The sequence below is a fragment of the Epargyreus clarus genome, unplaced genomic scaffold (genome assembly GCF_041222505.1).
Source record: "Epargyreus clarus isolate Ecla_fem2 unplaced genomic scaffold, WU_Ecla_fem_2.2 ptg000007l, whole genome shotgun sequence".
NCBI classification, from domain to species: Eukaryota; Metazoa; Arthropoda; class Insecta; order Lepidoptera; family Hesperiidae; genus Epargyreus; species Epargyreus clarus.
The window spans coordinates 11,812,377-11,830,265 of record NW_027332215.1 but is presented as its reverse complement, the minus strand read 5'-3'; the positions used below and the strand labels follow the sequence as shown (position 1 = coordinate 11,830,265).

Genomic DNA, 17,889 nt, shown 5'->3' with positions numbered 1-17,889 from the left:
AATAGCAAACGAGCACGCAGTCCACCTGATAATAAGTGACCTCTGCCGCCCATGGACATGTGTAATAATCCCAGAGAAAACCTCCAGCGGAACCACCGCCACACCTATTTCTGTGGTCTGGTTTAAAGGGTGTGGCAAGAGAGACAGACTTTTCCGAGGCGTTCTAGCTTAGTCCTCAGGGGTAGCGGTGCATCTGTGGCCGATCTCAGGTAGGAATATCTAATCCTATCTGGTGTTGATAACAGATGTCCATGGGCGGCAGTAGCCACTTTCCAACAGGTGGACTGCATGCTCGTCTGTTACACCTGTATAATAAAAAATATATGGAACTTTTATTCCCCATTAGAACCCTACTGTATTCTACCATCTTCAAAGGTGTTTTTTACAATATTTCTAAATTCCCAATAATTTTATTCCAGCTGGACGATGCCACGCTCCAAGTCTTCAAAGATGGCGATTACGGCTCCTACCTGGATCTGGACTCCACACTTGGCGAGCAAGATGAAGAGCTGGAGGGATTGCCAGACAGGTACGTTGAATCATCACCAAGTTATAGGTAGAACTCCTGAGCTCACTCCTGGTAGAGCTCCTGAGCTGAGCTGAGCTTTAGGTCAGCTTCAGACGTCCATAGGCACCGTCACTGTATTTTCAAAATAGTGACGATGGTAAAACCCTTCATTAAACTTAAGAAACTCGGCCTCTCGATCGTGGGTCCGAGGTTAATATCCCAAGCACGCACCTCTGAGTTTTCGAAATTATGTGCGTATTAGAAGTTAATAATTACGTGTTTAAACGGTGAACGAAAACATCGTGAGGAAACCTGCAACCTGAGAGACTTATATTAAAAAAAAACTCAAATGTATGTAAAGTCTACCAATACACACTCGGCCAGCGCGGTGGACTATGGCTTAATCCTTCTCATTCTGAGAGGAGACCCGTGCCCAGCAGTGGGACAATAATTGATGATGATGATGCTGATGATTTATTCCTCAGGGAAAGCAAGGCACCTGTGACCGACCTCAAGTATGATTTTATTCTTGTCATCCTTTTTGATAGTTGATTACACATGGTCATAGACGGCAGTTGATATTTAAAAATAGTTAAACAGCCTTCCTTTAATAGTTATTATCCAGAGCCAGTTTTGAAGTTCTTGAGGCCCTAAAGCAAGCGAAATTCCCTAAGTAGGTAGGCATCGAATAAAAGGGAAATTTATTGTCTTTCATAAAATTTTGCCAACAAACATAATTATGTAAACAAAAAATGTAGTAATTAGTTAAATGCAAGTATTTTCGGTGAAAATAACTGGACATTTTTGAGTGATGGATATTTTTTGTCTCATTTTGGGTTCGCCTCTCATTGAAAGGCCTCGGGACAGTAGACCCGCCTTTCGTCGTCAACTCATTATCGTACCACTGCTGGCCACGGGTCTCCACTCAGAATGAGAAGGATTAGGTCATTGTCCACCGCGCTGGCCGAGTGCGAATTGGTAGACTTCATACCCTTTTTCTTTTTTAAGAGCCCCCAAATCCGGCCCTTATGTAATATAAGCATTCTATATTAATGATACATTGATTTTAATATGGTTACGAATGGATCTGCGTAGTAAGCCCCCTTCAGGAAATCATTGAGCTGGTTACGCTACATCCTCATCTCCCGCGACTATCAAGCAATTTATCCAACTCCCCAACTGCAACCGCACTCAGAATATATCTGGTCTGATTTATTTTATTTTAAACGGTATTTCGAAGTGATCACAAATAAATTTATTCAGAATCTATACATTTGCAATTACAATTACGAATGACATTAAAAATTATAACATTTACATTTATATACAAACGAAAAAAATATATAAAAAACTTACCTTAGCAGGCTAAAAGATTTTCTTATTACGTTCTACATAACTAACGAGAGTTTAATAAAAATAGTTTCAAAAACTTAAAAACAGGATCATTGTCTTTCATTAGTATGATTTCATTAGTAGTTTTGAAAGGATATTCTACAAATATCCTTTTAAACCGTAATACTACAAGATTCTATATTTCCAAAATTTTAATACTTCCACAAAAAAAGTCATATCATAAGTATCTCCAGTTTTTAATCTCCTATTTAACCCCATTGGGTATCAATTTTCAAAAATATATTCTTAGTGATCATATGCTTTATATAAGAAATTTCTGTGAACAATCTGGTACCGTTACCCGTTAAACCACGTAATCAATTAACCATTATTATGGTTTCTTTTAATAGGAACGTAACGCAACGTTAAGTACCTATCTAAAAAAAATTCAATATTTACTAGTCAAGTTTATATTGTTATTTATTTTCCGATTTTGTAAAAAACAATCCATCGTCACCTCACCCCACCAATATTTTTTCAAACGTCCCAAGAGGTACAACTTCAAACGGAAAGAAATAATAATTTGTTCTGGTCTGAAAGGGTGTTTGAAAAGTTTGTTTATGAAGTATGTCTACCTTCCTTTCCATTTCATAAGGGAGACGTAGTTTTCCGAGGTATTCCACCTTAGTTTTCAAGGGTAGCGGCACACCTCTGCCTTCAGATGTTCCTACATCCTACCTTGATTTTAAATGTCCATGGGCGGTAGTAGCCACTTATCATTAGACAGACTGTCTGCTATATATCTTACTAGCTGACCCGGCAAACTTTGTACTGCCTCAAAATCTATTTATCAAATATATTTCATATAAAATATAGCCTATGTTACTCGTGGATAACGTAGCTTTCGAATGGAGAAAGAATTTTTAAAATCGGTCCAGTAGTTTTTGAGCCTATTCATTACAATCAAACAAACAAACAATGTTTTCCTCTTTATAATATTAGTCTAGATTTATAACAGGACTAGCAGACGAGCATGCAATCCCCTGATGGTAAGTGGCTACTGCCGCCCATAGACATCTGTAATCACTGCTATTATGAGGCAGAAATAGGTGTGGCGGTGGTGCCACCGGAGTCGAACCACAGAAGGTTCTATCACCTTCTATATAATAATAATAAAAAAATTAATCTTATCAGTTTTGCGCTCTGCACCAGATAGTACCCGTTTGATGATGATTGACAATGAGCCGTGACTTCGCAGGGGTCCTGAAGGTCACTGATGACAAATGCATCTCCAATTGTCAGATCAGAATTATTTGCAACAGCCGAACGACGGAAACAGGAAACATGTTGACGACATAACAATTTGCTCGATTAACTTTATCACGAAGCAGTGTTAATATACTTTTGCTTTTGAAGTGAAAACTTCTATAGCGGCATTGTGCACTTTTCTTTTCAATCCCGAAATGGGTTCGGTTTGGAGTTGTGCAACAAGTCAAGTCACAAGCAAAGACAGTCAAGGACGTGTTGCCTAGTGGTTGAGAATCGGCTTACAATCTAAGAGTGCAAGGAGTCCCAGACACAAACCTCTTTTTAAACTTACGTACGAGTTAAAAAATAATTACTTGTAACTTGCTATAACGGTGAAGAAGCAGATCATATAATCCTACACGCTAAGAGTTCCAAAAATATTCTCAAAGTTGTCTGAAGTTGAGTCTAAACCTCTCACATTGAGAACCGTGCCCAGCAGTCAGTACCCTTACCATGAGTTTATACGTTTTGACAAATATGACTGTGTTGTTAGGTATTTGTTTACGTATTGGCCTATATAATTTCCAAGTTCTGACACAATCCGCTTGGGGCGCTGATTGGAAATTGTATGGGCAAATGCGTAAACAAGTACCAAAACAGTCATATTTGTTAAAACGTAAAAACTCATGGTAAGGGTACAGGTCTATCTTAAGACCCTCCGGCTCCGAACAAAAACATTTGTCATTAAATCTAAATGTAACACAAACCTACAAAGTCTTAGTTAACATACTTGCTGACCCGGCAAATTTTGTACCGCCTCAAAAACTATTTATCAAATATATATCATATAAAATATAGCCTATGTTACTCGTGGATAATGTAGCTTTCGAATGGTGAAAGAATTTTTGAAATCGGTCTAGTAGTTTTTGAGCCTATTCATTACAACCAAACAAACAAACAAAGTGTTCCTCTTTATAATATTAATATAGATAATATAGATGAAAGAATCTTTGAAATCGGTCCAATAGTTTTTGAGCCTACTCATTACAACCAAACAAACAAACAAAGTTTTCCTCTTTATAATATTAGTATAGACAAGAATTGTCTTCAGATGCGTTTACGGGAACCCGAGACACGATAAAAATAGATCGCCGTATTCGACACATGGGAATATATTTGGGTTACCGTTACACATCCACGTAACTGGGTAACCGTTTTATGTATACACGATTATTTGAAATAAATGGGGAAACATTCTTGTTAATACATGAGTTTCAAATGGTCATTCATTTAACGACGCAAATGACAATTAATGTTCTACTGTTCTCTAGGACGTCGACAAGACGTTTAAAAACGCTTTTTATAGTTACTTTAACATTTTTTTTTATTTTTAACTTAAGTAATTCTAAACGTCATGGTTTTAATCGATTAGAGATACAAGTTATTTTACGATATTTTTTATATTTATGTATTTTTATAGTATTAGGTTAATACAACATAATAATAGATATACAATTATTGCGAGACGACGAAATTCATAATTTCTAATATGCCGAATTAGTCATGTCGGTCTTTAGCAGGCAAACCATCGGATAGATTAATTAATAGCGGTCGAAATTGAACAATAAAATAAATACCATTATTTAGCTTAGCTCGTCTTTAACTTCTAAAAAATTAATTTGTAAAAAAAAGGAAATCGATTGACAAAAAAAATAAAAAAAACCTACTTGCACAGGTTCAATACTACTAGAAGGTAAAAGTTTACAATTCAAAGTCAAATTTCGGTCTGTGGTAGCCAAAACATTGAATTGATTATTTAAACCGCCCGTTAATATCCCATACTATTGCCGTTATGAAATACTTTATAGATGTCATAGAAAGTCTAGAAAAGTATAGCTACTCACTCGCCGGCGAAACCGTGAGTGTTTGACATCACGGAGTTTTTGCAAGCAAGTTTCAATGGCGACGAAGTTGAATGCTCAGCAAAAAGCCAGCAAGCTTAAACAATGAACTTGAGCTGTAAACTATTTACAACTATAGGTTGATTCATTTTGATATATAAAACTTTAATAGGTATACTTAATCTACTCGTATTTATTACGATCCTAGTGCACTTAGCAAAATAGTAGGAGTCTTCTCTGATAAGGCTATTGGTACACAATCATTTCTAAATGTTTATTTAAAATCACAGCTGTTTTTAATACATTAATTGTTCCTTACATTTCTATACAAACTTAAGATTTAGTTTATTATATTAGCATTTTTTATTGATAAAGAGGGGGGTACCTAAACTATACAAAATGTATAGACGTTTTTCTGCACGCGCCAAATGAGCGCAGAGACCTAATTATTCACATCATAGAATCATTGAATTCAATCACAAGCGGGCACAGTTCGAAATCAACTTCGAAAGGGGACGCAAGCGCCTACCCCAGATACGAAATTATAACGCAACTTGCCCATATATTTAAAATGTGTTAGCAAAAAAATATGGCATAAACGTGCGAAACAGATTACTAGCAACGTATCCACTAATACTATATTAGTTTAAGTTAAACGTTTGATTAATTGTGGGTTTTGAAGTAGAAACATACTGTATACTGTGTTAATCAATTGCGAGTAAAATGGAGAACGATGAAGCTGGAATGGCAGGTGGGGTCACAAGTTCCATTTTGTCCGACGTAGACGAACATTGGTTCGATTGTTCCGTAAATACTAGTTACCAAGTGCTGAGACAGCTGTCCGTTGACTCCGGGATCACGGCTGATGACGACAGCCTGAGGTTTAGCACCACAGTCATCCTGGAGACCGAAGAAGATATATCTGAGGATGAGGATTTTAAAGATGCACTGGAGGTTACCGTTGAGTAAGTTCAGCATTCTTAATCTTCGCTGTGTTTGAGTGCTGGTGACTTAAAATAAAAAGAAATTAAAAGTATATAAAATAAAATACGTAGATACGTGTTAAATAATATTTGAGTCCGCTTTTCCCTACGTGTCTAAATATCGTGTGTAAATATTTAGAGATAAAAAATTATAATGTTTATATTTTTATACAAAGCGAGTCAAGCGTGACGACGATGGATATACCAGTCAGATATAGGTAGATTATTATTTATAACAAATTAATTTAATACATCACAATTTATTTTACTAAAAGTACCCGCTTTTAAATGCAATACGTTTTCCCGTTGTACGAGTATTAACCAAATACTATAGAATTTTTATGTGCTCATATTGGACACACTGTTTACGCCGTTATCAAACATTATTTGAATTATTTAAGCAACATTTATTTGAATTATTTTTTACTTTGTTGTGACAGGAGTCGGTTTTAATTTTTTTGATATTTTTTTTTCACGTTTTAGTGATGACATACTCACGTTTATATATATATATATATATATATATATATATATATATATATATATATATATATATATATATATATATATATATATATATATATATATATGTTACAGTCAAAGTGATCAAATAGATACTATACATAATGACTGGTTATTATGTGTAATAATTATTTTGTCCAGACAATGTTATAAATTAAACACTTTATCTGGCTATTATATATAATAGCATATTAAAGTTAGTCAAAGTAATAAATATGTTTTTTTACCTCATACTATTTATGATAAAAAGTACTACTACCATTAGTATTTATGATAAAAATATTATTTCTTGTTACAGCCGCAAAAATGCGCTGGTCCTACGCACGCAGCTGTCTGTCAGGGTCCACGCCATCATCGGTAAGGATTTTCAAAATTACAAATATACAAATGCTTCATTTTTATCCACAATACATAGTAAATGCGATTTTTTAAATTCTATAATATGAACTCATCTACTGCTGTAAATATATTTTTTTATATATATATATAAAAAAAAAAACAAATTGAGAATAACTGATCTAATTAATTTTGACCTGGACTAGGTTTTGACGTAACTGATTTGATAAAATCCACCATGCACAATTCCAGAGAGGCTCCTCCACTCCCAGGGCAGGGAACTCCGAAGAGCTCTCTTCACTCTTAAGCAAATTCTGCAGTCTGACAAGGACTTGGTGCACGAGTTCGTCGCGAACAAGGGCCTGGACTGCCTCATGCAGGTCGGCAACATGGCTGACCATAACTACTTGGATTACATACTGCGAGCTCTTGGGCAGGTAAAAATATGCATAATTTTTACGTGGGACATACACAATATAAACAGAAACAACGAAAAATTTAAAATTTAGAAGATAAGATGAACCTTTTGGAGATTTTTTAGTTCCCAAATTTAGAACAATTCACACTTATTTAAAAAGGTACATAGTAATCAAATAAAACTATTTCTTGATCCAATTTACAACTTTTATTTTTCTCGCGCAAAATGCAACTCGAACGTGAAAAGTGTTCTTTTTAACTGACTTTAATAAAAAGGAGGTGGTTCTCAATTCGGCCGGTATATATATCTATTTTTTATGTATGTACACGAATTACTCCGCCGTTAGTGGACCTATTCTAATTATTCTTTTTATAGTGTAGAGACGAGCTGGAAGTTGGTTCCACTTAAATATGGTTAGGATCCATCTATGGGTTCTGGAGAAAATGAGGGGAAGTCCTCAACCCATGCAAATATAACAGCCATAACTTCGCCGTTTATAAATCTATTTTAATGCGTTTAATTTCGTGTGTGGACAATTGCTACAAGTTGGTCCCATTTAAATATGATGAGGATCAGAGTGGGTTCTGGAGACAAAATATGTAACTCCTCAACCGATGGGTATAATTGAGTTTTGTTTGAATATCTTTGGTATCGGTTCTAATGAAATTGCAAAGCTAGTTTATCATTGACTATTTAAGGGTCTGATAATGTGGCTCGGAGACAAAATATGTAACTCCTCAACCGACAGGAATAATTGAGTTGTGTTTGAAGATATTTGGTGTAGGTTCTAATGAAATTGCAAAGCCAGTTCATCATTGACTATTTAAGGGTCTGATAATGTGGCTCGGAGACAAAATATGTAACTCCTCAACCGATAGGAATAATTGAGTTGTGTTTGAAGATATTTGGTGTAAGTTCTAATGAAATTGGTAAGCCAGTTCATCATTGACTATTTAAGGGTCTGATAATGTGGCTCGGAGTCAAAATACGTAACTCCTCAACCGATGGGAATAATTGAGTTGTGTTTGAAGATATTTGGTGTAGGTTCTAATGAAATTGCAAAGCCAGTTCATCATTAACTATTTAAGGGTCTGATAATGTGGCTCAGAGACAAAATATGTAACTCCTCAACCGATGAGAATAATTGAATTGTGTTTGAAGATATTTGGTGTGGGTACAAAAAACACCTCCTACACATAATATCACACTAATGTAACCGAAATTCATACATAATAATAACTACTTATATTAAATATGGTGATTAATAAGTAACGTAATTATTATTATAAATAAAGATTTAATATTAATATTACCTATTAAATATAAACAATATAATATATAATATAATATATATATATTGTTGATATTCATTTAAGATTCCAGGTTATTTAGTTATGGTTATAGCACTAATAGCACATATAAATAATAAGTAGTATATAATTAACATTAAATCTTTATTATTTTTTACTTTTTGTTTTGAAGTCGGTTTTTTTAACGTAGTTATTTTTATTATTTTTTTATGCTAATGCATACAACCGTATAACGCATACATCCAGTGACTATATAAATGGGCACTTATTATTATAAAAATAACATATCATTAAAATAACGGAAAAAGAACTAATTAAAATAATATATTGAGTATATTTCTAACAATTAATAACTTTTACACATTCTAAAAATTTCAGATCCTGCTCTACGTGGATGGCATGCATGGCGTGATGACCCACAAACGCTGCATCCAATGGCTGTACTCCCTCATCTCCAGCAAATTCCGGCACGTTGTCAAAACAGCTCTCAAACTCCTCCTAGTATTTGTTGAGTACACTGAAAAGAATAGTCTTCTTCTGATCGATGCAATCACTGTAACAGACAACTCCAATGGTAGGCAACCTTGGTACAACATAATGAAGATCCTTCAAGACTTCGATGCATCTGATACCGAGCTCCTCATATATGCAACGACATTGATAAACAGATGTCTGAATAATGTCCCTGATAGAGACACGTATTACGACCAAGTAGATGCCTTGCAGGATCAAGGGATGGATGATATTATACAGTTATACATGTCGAAACAGGGAACGGATTTGGATCTTCTAAGGCAGTTGCAAATATTTGAAGCTGTGTTGCTTTATGAAGATGGTGATGAAAGTGGAACAGCGCTTAAGTGAGTATTACACAAAGTATTTGTGAGTAAGTGTATATTATTACGGTTACTACAAGGGTGCTTCGTATTACACATATTAGGCACTTAGGATGTTTTAAACAAGCGATATCATTAGCATCTGTTTATGTCGAGATTTGTATCACCGTACACATTCAGTTATTAAAAAATAATATTTAAAGACCTAAGTAATGTCCTTGCACGTACGAGTATGAATAGTAACAATTCTATTAACCGTATTTTATTTACTCGTACATGTTTACAGGCAATTGGATGATTCTGTGATAAATTCGGTGCGGCGAAGAAGCCTAAATTTAAATACATCAGACAGGCGGAAATCCAAAAAACAAATAATCAAAGAAAAAGGTATTTATATGTATATAACTGCAGAGTTTAAGTTTAACGTTTGCTCGCATTTGCATGGTTATTTAATATTTTTCAAAATAACTTTTAATTTCTAGATTAATTTTCCTTAATCATTGCAAGTTTTGTTATAAATACTTATAGTGTTTGTTATTGCATAAAATGCTTAATTGACTAAATTTATTTTTGCCATTACTAACAAACAGCGAAACTACCAGCCATCTCTCACACGGAACCTGAACCTAAAATCACAAATAACCATCGACCGCAATTCTTACCATCAATCACAGACAAAGATAACAAAGAATTGAATACGGCTTTAAGAAGAAAAAGAGACAGATTCGCGAGGCAAGCACATCAAATTGAACTTTTAAACAACTCTAGTGAAATTTATAATGGTCTGTTTGGAAATAATAAAACGGATTACAAAAATACAAATGGAAATTATACTAACACGAATGGAAAATACATCAACGCAAATGGAGCTTATGCTTTTAATGGCAAATACAATAGCAATAATTGCAATGGCGTCAACGGACATCAGGAAGAAGAGAAATTATACACAAATCGAACATTGGCTCCCAACCTAGCAGATGTATTAAAAAATGGTCTGTTCATTCACTAACATACTAATTTTCTTTCATTTATCCATGTGTATTGTTTGATTTTCAAGTTTTACGTTTTTGCCCTATACTCATAGTAATTTCCATAACGATATGAAATCATTAAACTGAATAAAATATTTTTATAAATATTTTTTGTAACAGGAAACCAAAGATACACGGCTGGATTAAAACAGAGAATCCAAAATGGAACTCTGGGTCATAGCGTCAACGCCGTGGATACGCTTACTGTAATACGCCAAAAACAATTGGATGCAACTCCTGAAACTAAGGACGATAGGGGAATCCTGTTAAACAGGGAGCATAGTATCAAAGATTTGGCCCAAAGATTAACAACTCCAATAAGTCCAACGACAGAGGAAAAGCCCTTAAGGGTAACTGATGTAGCAGGAATAGTATCCAAAGCCAAAGCGGAATTAGCCAAATCTCAATCAAAGGGTAAGTTAAAAGTGTTATAATCAGTAATGATATTATGATTAAAAACAATATTTTATTATAATGTGCACTTTATAACATTGATAAAAATCCTTTAATTTTCAGAAATTATAAAAAGCCCAACCATAGAAAAAACTCAGAAGCTACACGAAATCAAAGTATCAGAAAATGATCTACATTGGGAAGAATTGAAGAAAGGTTGCCTTAACAGAGAGTGGAATTCTTGTGATCTAGATTTTTCAGATTTAAGACAAGATACTGACGACGAAATGTTGTCACCGACAGTGAGCGCGGTGAATGGGCCACCACCTCCTCCACCGGGCATGTTCCCCGCTATAGGAATCCCTCCCCCTCTACCTGCTCTCCCAGGCTTATTCCCTCCTATATCTAAATGTGCTGATGCTTCGAGGTCGTCACTAACTGAATCATTAAATGACTCTGATAGTTCAACCATAAAGAAGAATAAGAAAACCGTCAAATTATTCTGGCGTGAAATTCAAGATAATCCAATACCACCTGTTATGAGATCAAAAGTGGGTGGTTTTATTTGGGATGACCTTCCAGATGTTAGCTTGGATACAGCGATGCTGGAACATCTATTTGAATCTCGAACTAATGATTTAATTATTAAGGTTTGTTCTATTATTTCATTCATTAAAATAACGTTATTTTGTGACTGGTAAAATAATTTTTACATGTCATTCTAAACATTTATTAATTAATACTTTTTCTTTTTTCCATATTTCCTGGTACCGGTGCTTGACAATTTAGGAAGTAAGTATATAATATAAAGAAATGAATTATTGAACAATGTATCACTTCTTTATTTTAATAATGATAACTTGTATATTTCCCGTAGAAACTAATGGAGCCAAAGAGAAATCTAATATTAGATGCAAAGCGTTCGAATGCAATCAATATTGCTATGAAAAAACTACCCACACCTCAGACCATCAAGGCAGCTATCATGAAAATGGATGCAACGGTAATAGGCAGGGAAGGAATTGAAAAATTATTAACAATGCTACCAACAGAAGAAGAGAAGATCAAAATTCAAGAAGCCCAAGTAAGTATTTTAATAGTAAACGAAAACATATCTATAGAAACGGAATAGAATAGATCTATAGAATCATCTTAGAAATCAAGTCCCAAAAGTAATTGATAATGAAACCGCAGAGATTACGGTGAACAATTAAAAAATTGCGTTACTCCGTACTCGTAATCAACTCAAAGCTAAGAAGAATGTCTATTTCAAAAATCTTATTTGTATGGTTAACACGTATAAATAATACTACACACAAATATTTCCTTTTCAGTACGCCAATCCTGACTTACCCTTGGGAAGTGCAGAACAATTCCTGCTGACATTGGCATCCATAAACGAGCTTTCATCCAGACTAAAGCTTTGGGTCTTTAAACTAGATTTTGACAATTTAGAGGTAATATATCATTTTTGATTAAAAGTGGTTAAAAGCTTATATTATGCTAATTTCTATGACAATAATAGAAACCACATAGTCTTTTAATTTAGATTTTGTCCGTCAACATTAGTACTTAATACGGTTTTTTTTATTAGTTTATATTTATATTTTATTAGCATTTGAAATCCATGAAAACAAACACACAAATAAAATTGTTATGAATTTTATGTTTTTTAACAAAATACAGCTGATTTGACAAAAAAAAGCAAATTAACAAAGTAGTCGAATGGTGCTTAGATGCCAAATAAAACTGACTGTGTATAAATATATTACGCTTTTGATTTTCAGAAAGAAATAGCAGAACCTTTAATGGACCTAAAGCAAGGTATAGAATTATTGAAAGCCAACAGAACGTTTAAAGTGATTTTAGCCACACTGAGGTCGGTGGGGAGTTTCTTAAATGGCAGCAAGGTGAAAGGTTTTAGACTGGAATACTTATCCAAAGTCATGGAAGTTAAAGATACAGTCCACAAACACCCGCTGCTATATCATATTTGTGAAATGATTATTGAAAAGTTCCCCGAGAGCACGGATTTCTTTAGCGAGGTAACATCATATTTCCTACTTATTGTAGAACATAATATGTATTTTCGTAGCAAAGTACACTCTGTATATATAGATTACACGTACATTACCAACAAATTACCAACGCAAGTTTTCATATTCATGATGATGATATGAATATTTGGTAACCTGATTGGTTTAATATATTTAATACCTATGACTTACATTTGTTTTAATGTTACTGATTATTGCAATGTCAAATACGTATAATAACTTAGTTAACTTTAAATTTTCAGGTAGGTCCAGTGATAAGGGCTTCAAAGGTTGATTTTGATATGCTCAGCAGTAACATAGTGAAGTTGGAATCAGACTGCAAGGCTTCTTGGGATCACATGAAGAGGGTCGCAAAACACGATGGCTCACAAATATTCAAGACGAAGATCAACGAGTTCCTCACAGACGCTGCGGAGAGGATAATCCTACTAACTGTTATTAAGCAAAGAGTGATGAGCAGGTAAATTACCCGTAACATCTAAAAAACTCCCTTCAAAATCAGCAATGCGCAATAGATTGTAACTGTATGAACAAAACATGACACAAAAGGCCCTGCGAAGTTTTATCTATAAAAAAACTTAGCGAAATTTACTTTTTATGATTTAAAATGATGTTTGCTACGCTAATTGCATCGCAAATCGAAGAGCTGCGCGTTTATTTTCAGAGATTAGTGTCAAGCAATTATAAGCACAACAGGTATACATTTTGTTGTAGATACAGCAAGTTTCTGTTGTACCTCGGTATTCACCCCGGAGACATCCCAAAGACCAAACCATCAGATTTTCTGAAAGTGATTGCAGAGTTTGCACTCGAATACCGTACCACGAGGGAGAGGGTACTGCAACAGTTGGAGAAGAGAGCCAATCACAGGGAGAGGAATAAAACAAGGGGGAAAATGATAATAGATGTGAGTTTTAGCGGATTGTATTGCTATTGTCGTTAAATTTGATTTTTTCATCACGTTCATTCAGCTGTCCGCACACTTACTCGGTGACATTTGGGACTAAACAATATAGAAAACAGATATTTGGCTAGAATTGCTATACAATAGTGTGAAGATTACAAAAAATATTGATAGCGTATAAGTAAAGAATGACAACAATAATGCAGCTATTTTAAATAACTTTTTATTAAATCTATAGCTATTGACAAACTCGGTTTTAAAGTTCTAGACAAAATTCCTACTTCATCGGATCAAGCCAGAACTTTTCATATCATATCGGTCGTTATTTATAATCATTCAATCAAATCTTTTATGTAACAAAGGTCAAATTTTGTCATAAAAGTTGTTGTCATTGTTTGTCATAAAAAATATTATAAATAGGTACTTAACAAGGTTAACTTTGTGCTAGCCACAGTTGTTAAATGTTATTGTATTTTTCAGGTCGGTAATTATTCGAATAAAAATGGTGATCATGCCGCTGATAGCGCGCTGAAGGAATTGCTGAAAACAGACCCGGAGTCAGGAGAAGGAGCAGGCAGGCGAAAACTGAAACTCAACAACAACAGGATAATACTTGCTAAGTATGTATTGAATACTACTAAATATTGTCATAATCAAAAAATCAACCTTACAATACATATATTCATATCGCGTTAATTAAATGAGTCACTATTTAAAGGAACCCTCTGTGGTTCGACTCCGGCTTCACCGTCAACCTATTTCTGCCTAATGACAACAGTGAAGCGCTGCTGTGTTCTGGGTTGAAGGGTGTGGTAAAAAGACATACTTTTCCAAGATATTCCAGTTTGGTCCTCAGGCAGGAATCTAATCTGAACCGAGGTGGATTACAGATGTCCAGGAGTGGCAGTAGCCACATACCATCAAGTGGACCGTTTAAGCAAATGATAATTAATTTGTAATACGCACATAACTTTGAAAAATCTGAGGTGCCTGAACTACGAACCCCTCGATCAAGAGACCGAGTTTCTTAACCACTGTTATATATTACTGTAAAATTATTTCAGCGGCGATTTCTCAGCGGATGATGAAATCATTGAAAGTCTCGTTCGTTCTGCAACGTCCAAACGGAGACCCATCACGCGGGACAGAAGGAGGAACAGACTCTGCGATAAGACAAATTGTAAGTTAATTATAAGCTAAACTGTACTAAGCTTGCGAATATTGCTTAAAATTGCGACCTTGACAAAAAAAAAACAAAAACTAAATTAAGTTATTTAGCTAGATTGTTAACAAAATGTATTCTGAAACGTTATCCAATAAGAATAAATTGCTCAGCAATTAATTGAAGTTCTATCCAATTCGTATTTATGGCGCATTCGTATCTGCAGACATTGTACGTATCAGACACGGCCCGTGGCACAATATTACATAACAAAATATAATTTTGTCTGTCAGGACACGTTGAATGTCTGAGATATAAAGGGCCTTAAATATTTGCGTAAACTTGTAGTATAGTAGCTATTGCATCTTATTTAAATGCGACGCGACGCTATGACGAATTTCTTGCGAACGTGCGTTAATCCGATTGTAATATTGATCAATGTTTCGTTCACAGTAAACAGAACTCTGGACGGCCATCAGTCGTGGCCCGGGAGGGAAAATAGTGATGGGTAAGTTCAGACGAGATCAAATACTGGTTACATGAAGGATACATAACGGACGTACGTTGGATCTGGCATATCTTTTTATATATGCAATATAAGACAAGCAGATCCACCTGATGGTAAGCGGTTACTGCCGCAATAGACATCTGTAATCAACCCCAAATAGGATTAGGTATTCCTACCTGAGGTCGGCCACAGATGCGCCGCTAGCCCTAAGCTGGAACGTCTTCAAAGAGTATGTCTTCCTTACCGCCCCCTTTAAACCAGAAGACAGCAGCGTTTAACGTTGCTACTATGAGGCAGAAATAGGTGTGGCGGTGGTGCCGCCGGAGACAACCCACAAATGGTCTTACCACCTATCTATCTATCATTCCGCCAGTTTTTAGTTTGGTGACAAGCGATGAAGCACACAAATTAGAATAGAAGAAATCATAAAATGATGATTATAAAACATGCATTTTTTACATTCTAATGGTGAATTTAAAAACAATCAAATATGATCAAAGCCTAATGTGAAAACAAAAAACGGGTTACTACTTTTAAAAATAGGGCATTATCAAGACAAATCTTATATTTCCTATAGCTTTTTTAAATAAGTCAAAAATTAAATCAAGTTTTTTTGTTAATAATAATAAAATCTTTACTTCATAAAATATCACACTTTAGTTCACAATGTTATAAGTAAAAAGAATAACACGAGTATATATATGGCTTTGTAGTAGATATTTTTTTTACATTATCAGTGGGGGATTTACCATGAATTGAATAGGGCGGTAGATTTACGGGCGACAAATATATTGGTGATCTTTTTTACCAAATAAAGAACCTTGACGACCCTTTTTTGCTGACCATAGGGGCTGCCATTGACATTGACCCGTGGTCATATATCTGGTCTGAAGTGAATAGCCCTGCCCTTAGCATCGATTTATAAATAAATATATATTTATAAATAAATAGTTCATAAATGTCAGTGAGGCCGGCAAAATTTGAATAGCCTTCTAACGGCAAGCGTATAAATCCACCACTGAAAATATGAATAATGTATTAAATGTAGAATACGTGTAATCTATTGAAAATGTGAACAATGCATGATATACTTTGAATAAAGTTTAATTCTTTTTTGAATTTAATTGCTCACTGCTGTTCATCATCATCATCATCAACCCATTACTCTCCCACTGCTGGGCACGGGTCTCTTTTCAGAATGAGAAGGATTAGGCCATAGTCCACCGCGCTGGCCAAGTATTGTTAGACTTCACATACCTTTGAGATTATTATTATGTTTTATTATACATCTCTCAGGTTTCCTCACGATGTTTTCCTTCACCGTTTAGCAAGTGATAATTAATTTCTAATACGCACATAACTTTGAAAAATCAGAGGTGCGTAAACGCCTGGGATTTGATCCGGACCCCTCGATTGAGAGGCCGAGTTTCTTAATCACTAGGCTATCACTGCTGTTCATGGACATCATTCTGTGATCAACTCCATATAAGTTCTCCTTGAAGTTTATGCACTCAAGAAGTCTTAAGTTACAATTGTACCTATGGTAATGGATCTTATCCCAATTAATAATGGATTGTATCTTTACAGGTCAGCGGCGGACGTTGAGCAAAGATAGTCAATCATTTGTAAACAATATTAATATTATTTATTTAGGTTTAAAATGTAATCTCAAGACAGTATCATACTCGATCTTAGTGGTTCTTGGTTTCAGTCGGGACATGTGTGCATCTGATATTCGAATTACAATTATATTAACATTTAAGATTAATTTTAACCACAAATCATTTTGCTTTAGATATGAGGATCTGACTTACGTTTAATGTTCACGAAGTAAAGTTCTAGTTACACATTCATACTCTAAGTCCGTATAAATAGGAAGGTTAGGAAACTTATAATTATGGTCGAATTTCGACCACTGGCCCTAAGACAGTAATATGCCTATGTAGCGGCCAGATGAGCTAGTTTTAACATTGTATTTCTAAAACTGCTGGTATTTATATATTGATCATAGCTAATTTTATTAAATAACTTTATTGTGTACTCATGTACACACTAAAGTTATGTATTCATTAAAGTTATCATGTACACATAAATTACGTATTTTCAAAACCACAAAATGCAATTAATAGTTCTGTAGAAATTCTTCACTTGGTGTTTATTAGCATTGATTATTGTTACAAATAATAGTGTCACACTCACACCTAAAATGTCTTATTAGATATTTATACTTATTATAAAATTGATGTTCCTATTGTAATTGATGGTAATAGACCTTGTGTCCTAAATATTTTAAGTTTTCAATGTATGTTGGGTCGCATTTAAGGGTGTTGGCTAGCTGTCGCGGGTGCACGCTCGCCTATCTGTGTTAAAGAGCTATAGGCTCAGATGCGTAGGGTTTAGACACACATAATAATATTTACGTATAAAAATATATTATAGT

The 17,889-nt window shown here is 34.6% G+C and overlaps 1 protein-coding gene across 1 annotated transcript in view; it reads left to right on the top strand.

Annotated features, from left to right (window-relative positions):
- Positions 1-17,496, top strand: part of LOC140743424 (FH1/FH2 domain-containing protein 3) — an 80,985-nt gene extending 63,489 nt beyond the window's left edge. Inside the window, exons 3-19 of the mRNA XM_073074674.1 lie at positions 420-529; positions 6,793-6,851; positions 7,083-7,267; positions 8,937-9,418; positions 9,681-9,781; positions 9,985-10,386; positions 10,546-10,839; positions 10,942-11,468; positions 11,696-11,902; positions 12,153-12,275; positions 12,606-12,863; positions 13,118-13,335; positions 13,590-13,782; positions 14,260-14,399; positions 14,844-14,959; positions 15,395-15,449; positions 17,037-17,496. Coding sequence (XP_072930775.1) covers positions 420-529; positions 6,793-6,851; positions 7,083-7,267; positions 8,937-9,418; positions 9,681-9,781; positions 9,985-10,386; positions 10,546-10,839; positions 10,942-11,468; positions 11,696-11,902; positions 12,153-12,275; positions 12,606-12,863; positions 13,118-13,335; positions 13,590-13,782; positions 14,260-14,399; positions 14,844-14,959; positions 15,395-15,449; positions 17,037-17,064 — 3,498 coding nt within the window. The 3' untranslated portion in view covers positions 17,065-17,496. The remainder of the gene's footprint in view (positions 1-419; positions 530-6,792; positions 6,852-7,082; positions 7,268-8,936; positions 9,419-9,680; positions 9,782-9,984; positions 10,387-10,545; positions 10,840-10,941; positions 11,469-11,695; positions 11,903-12,152; positions 12,276-12,605; positions 12,864-13,117; positions 13,336-13,589; positions 13,783-14,259; positions 14,400-14,843; positions 14,960-15,394; positions 15,450-17,036) is intronic.
- Positions 17,497-17,889: the final 393 nt, after the last annotated feature.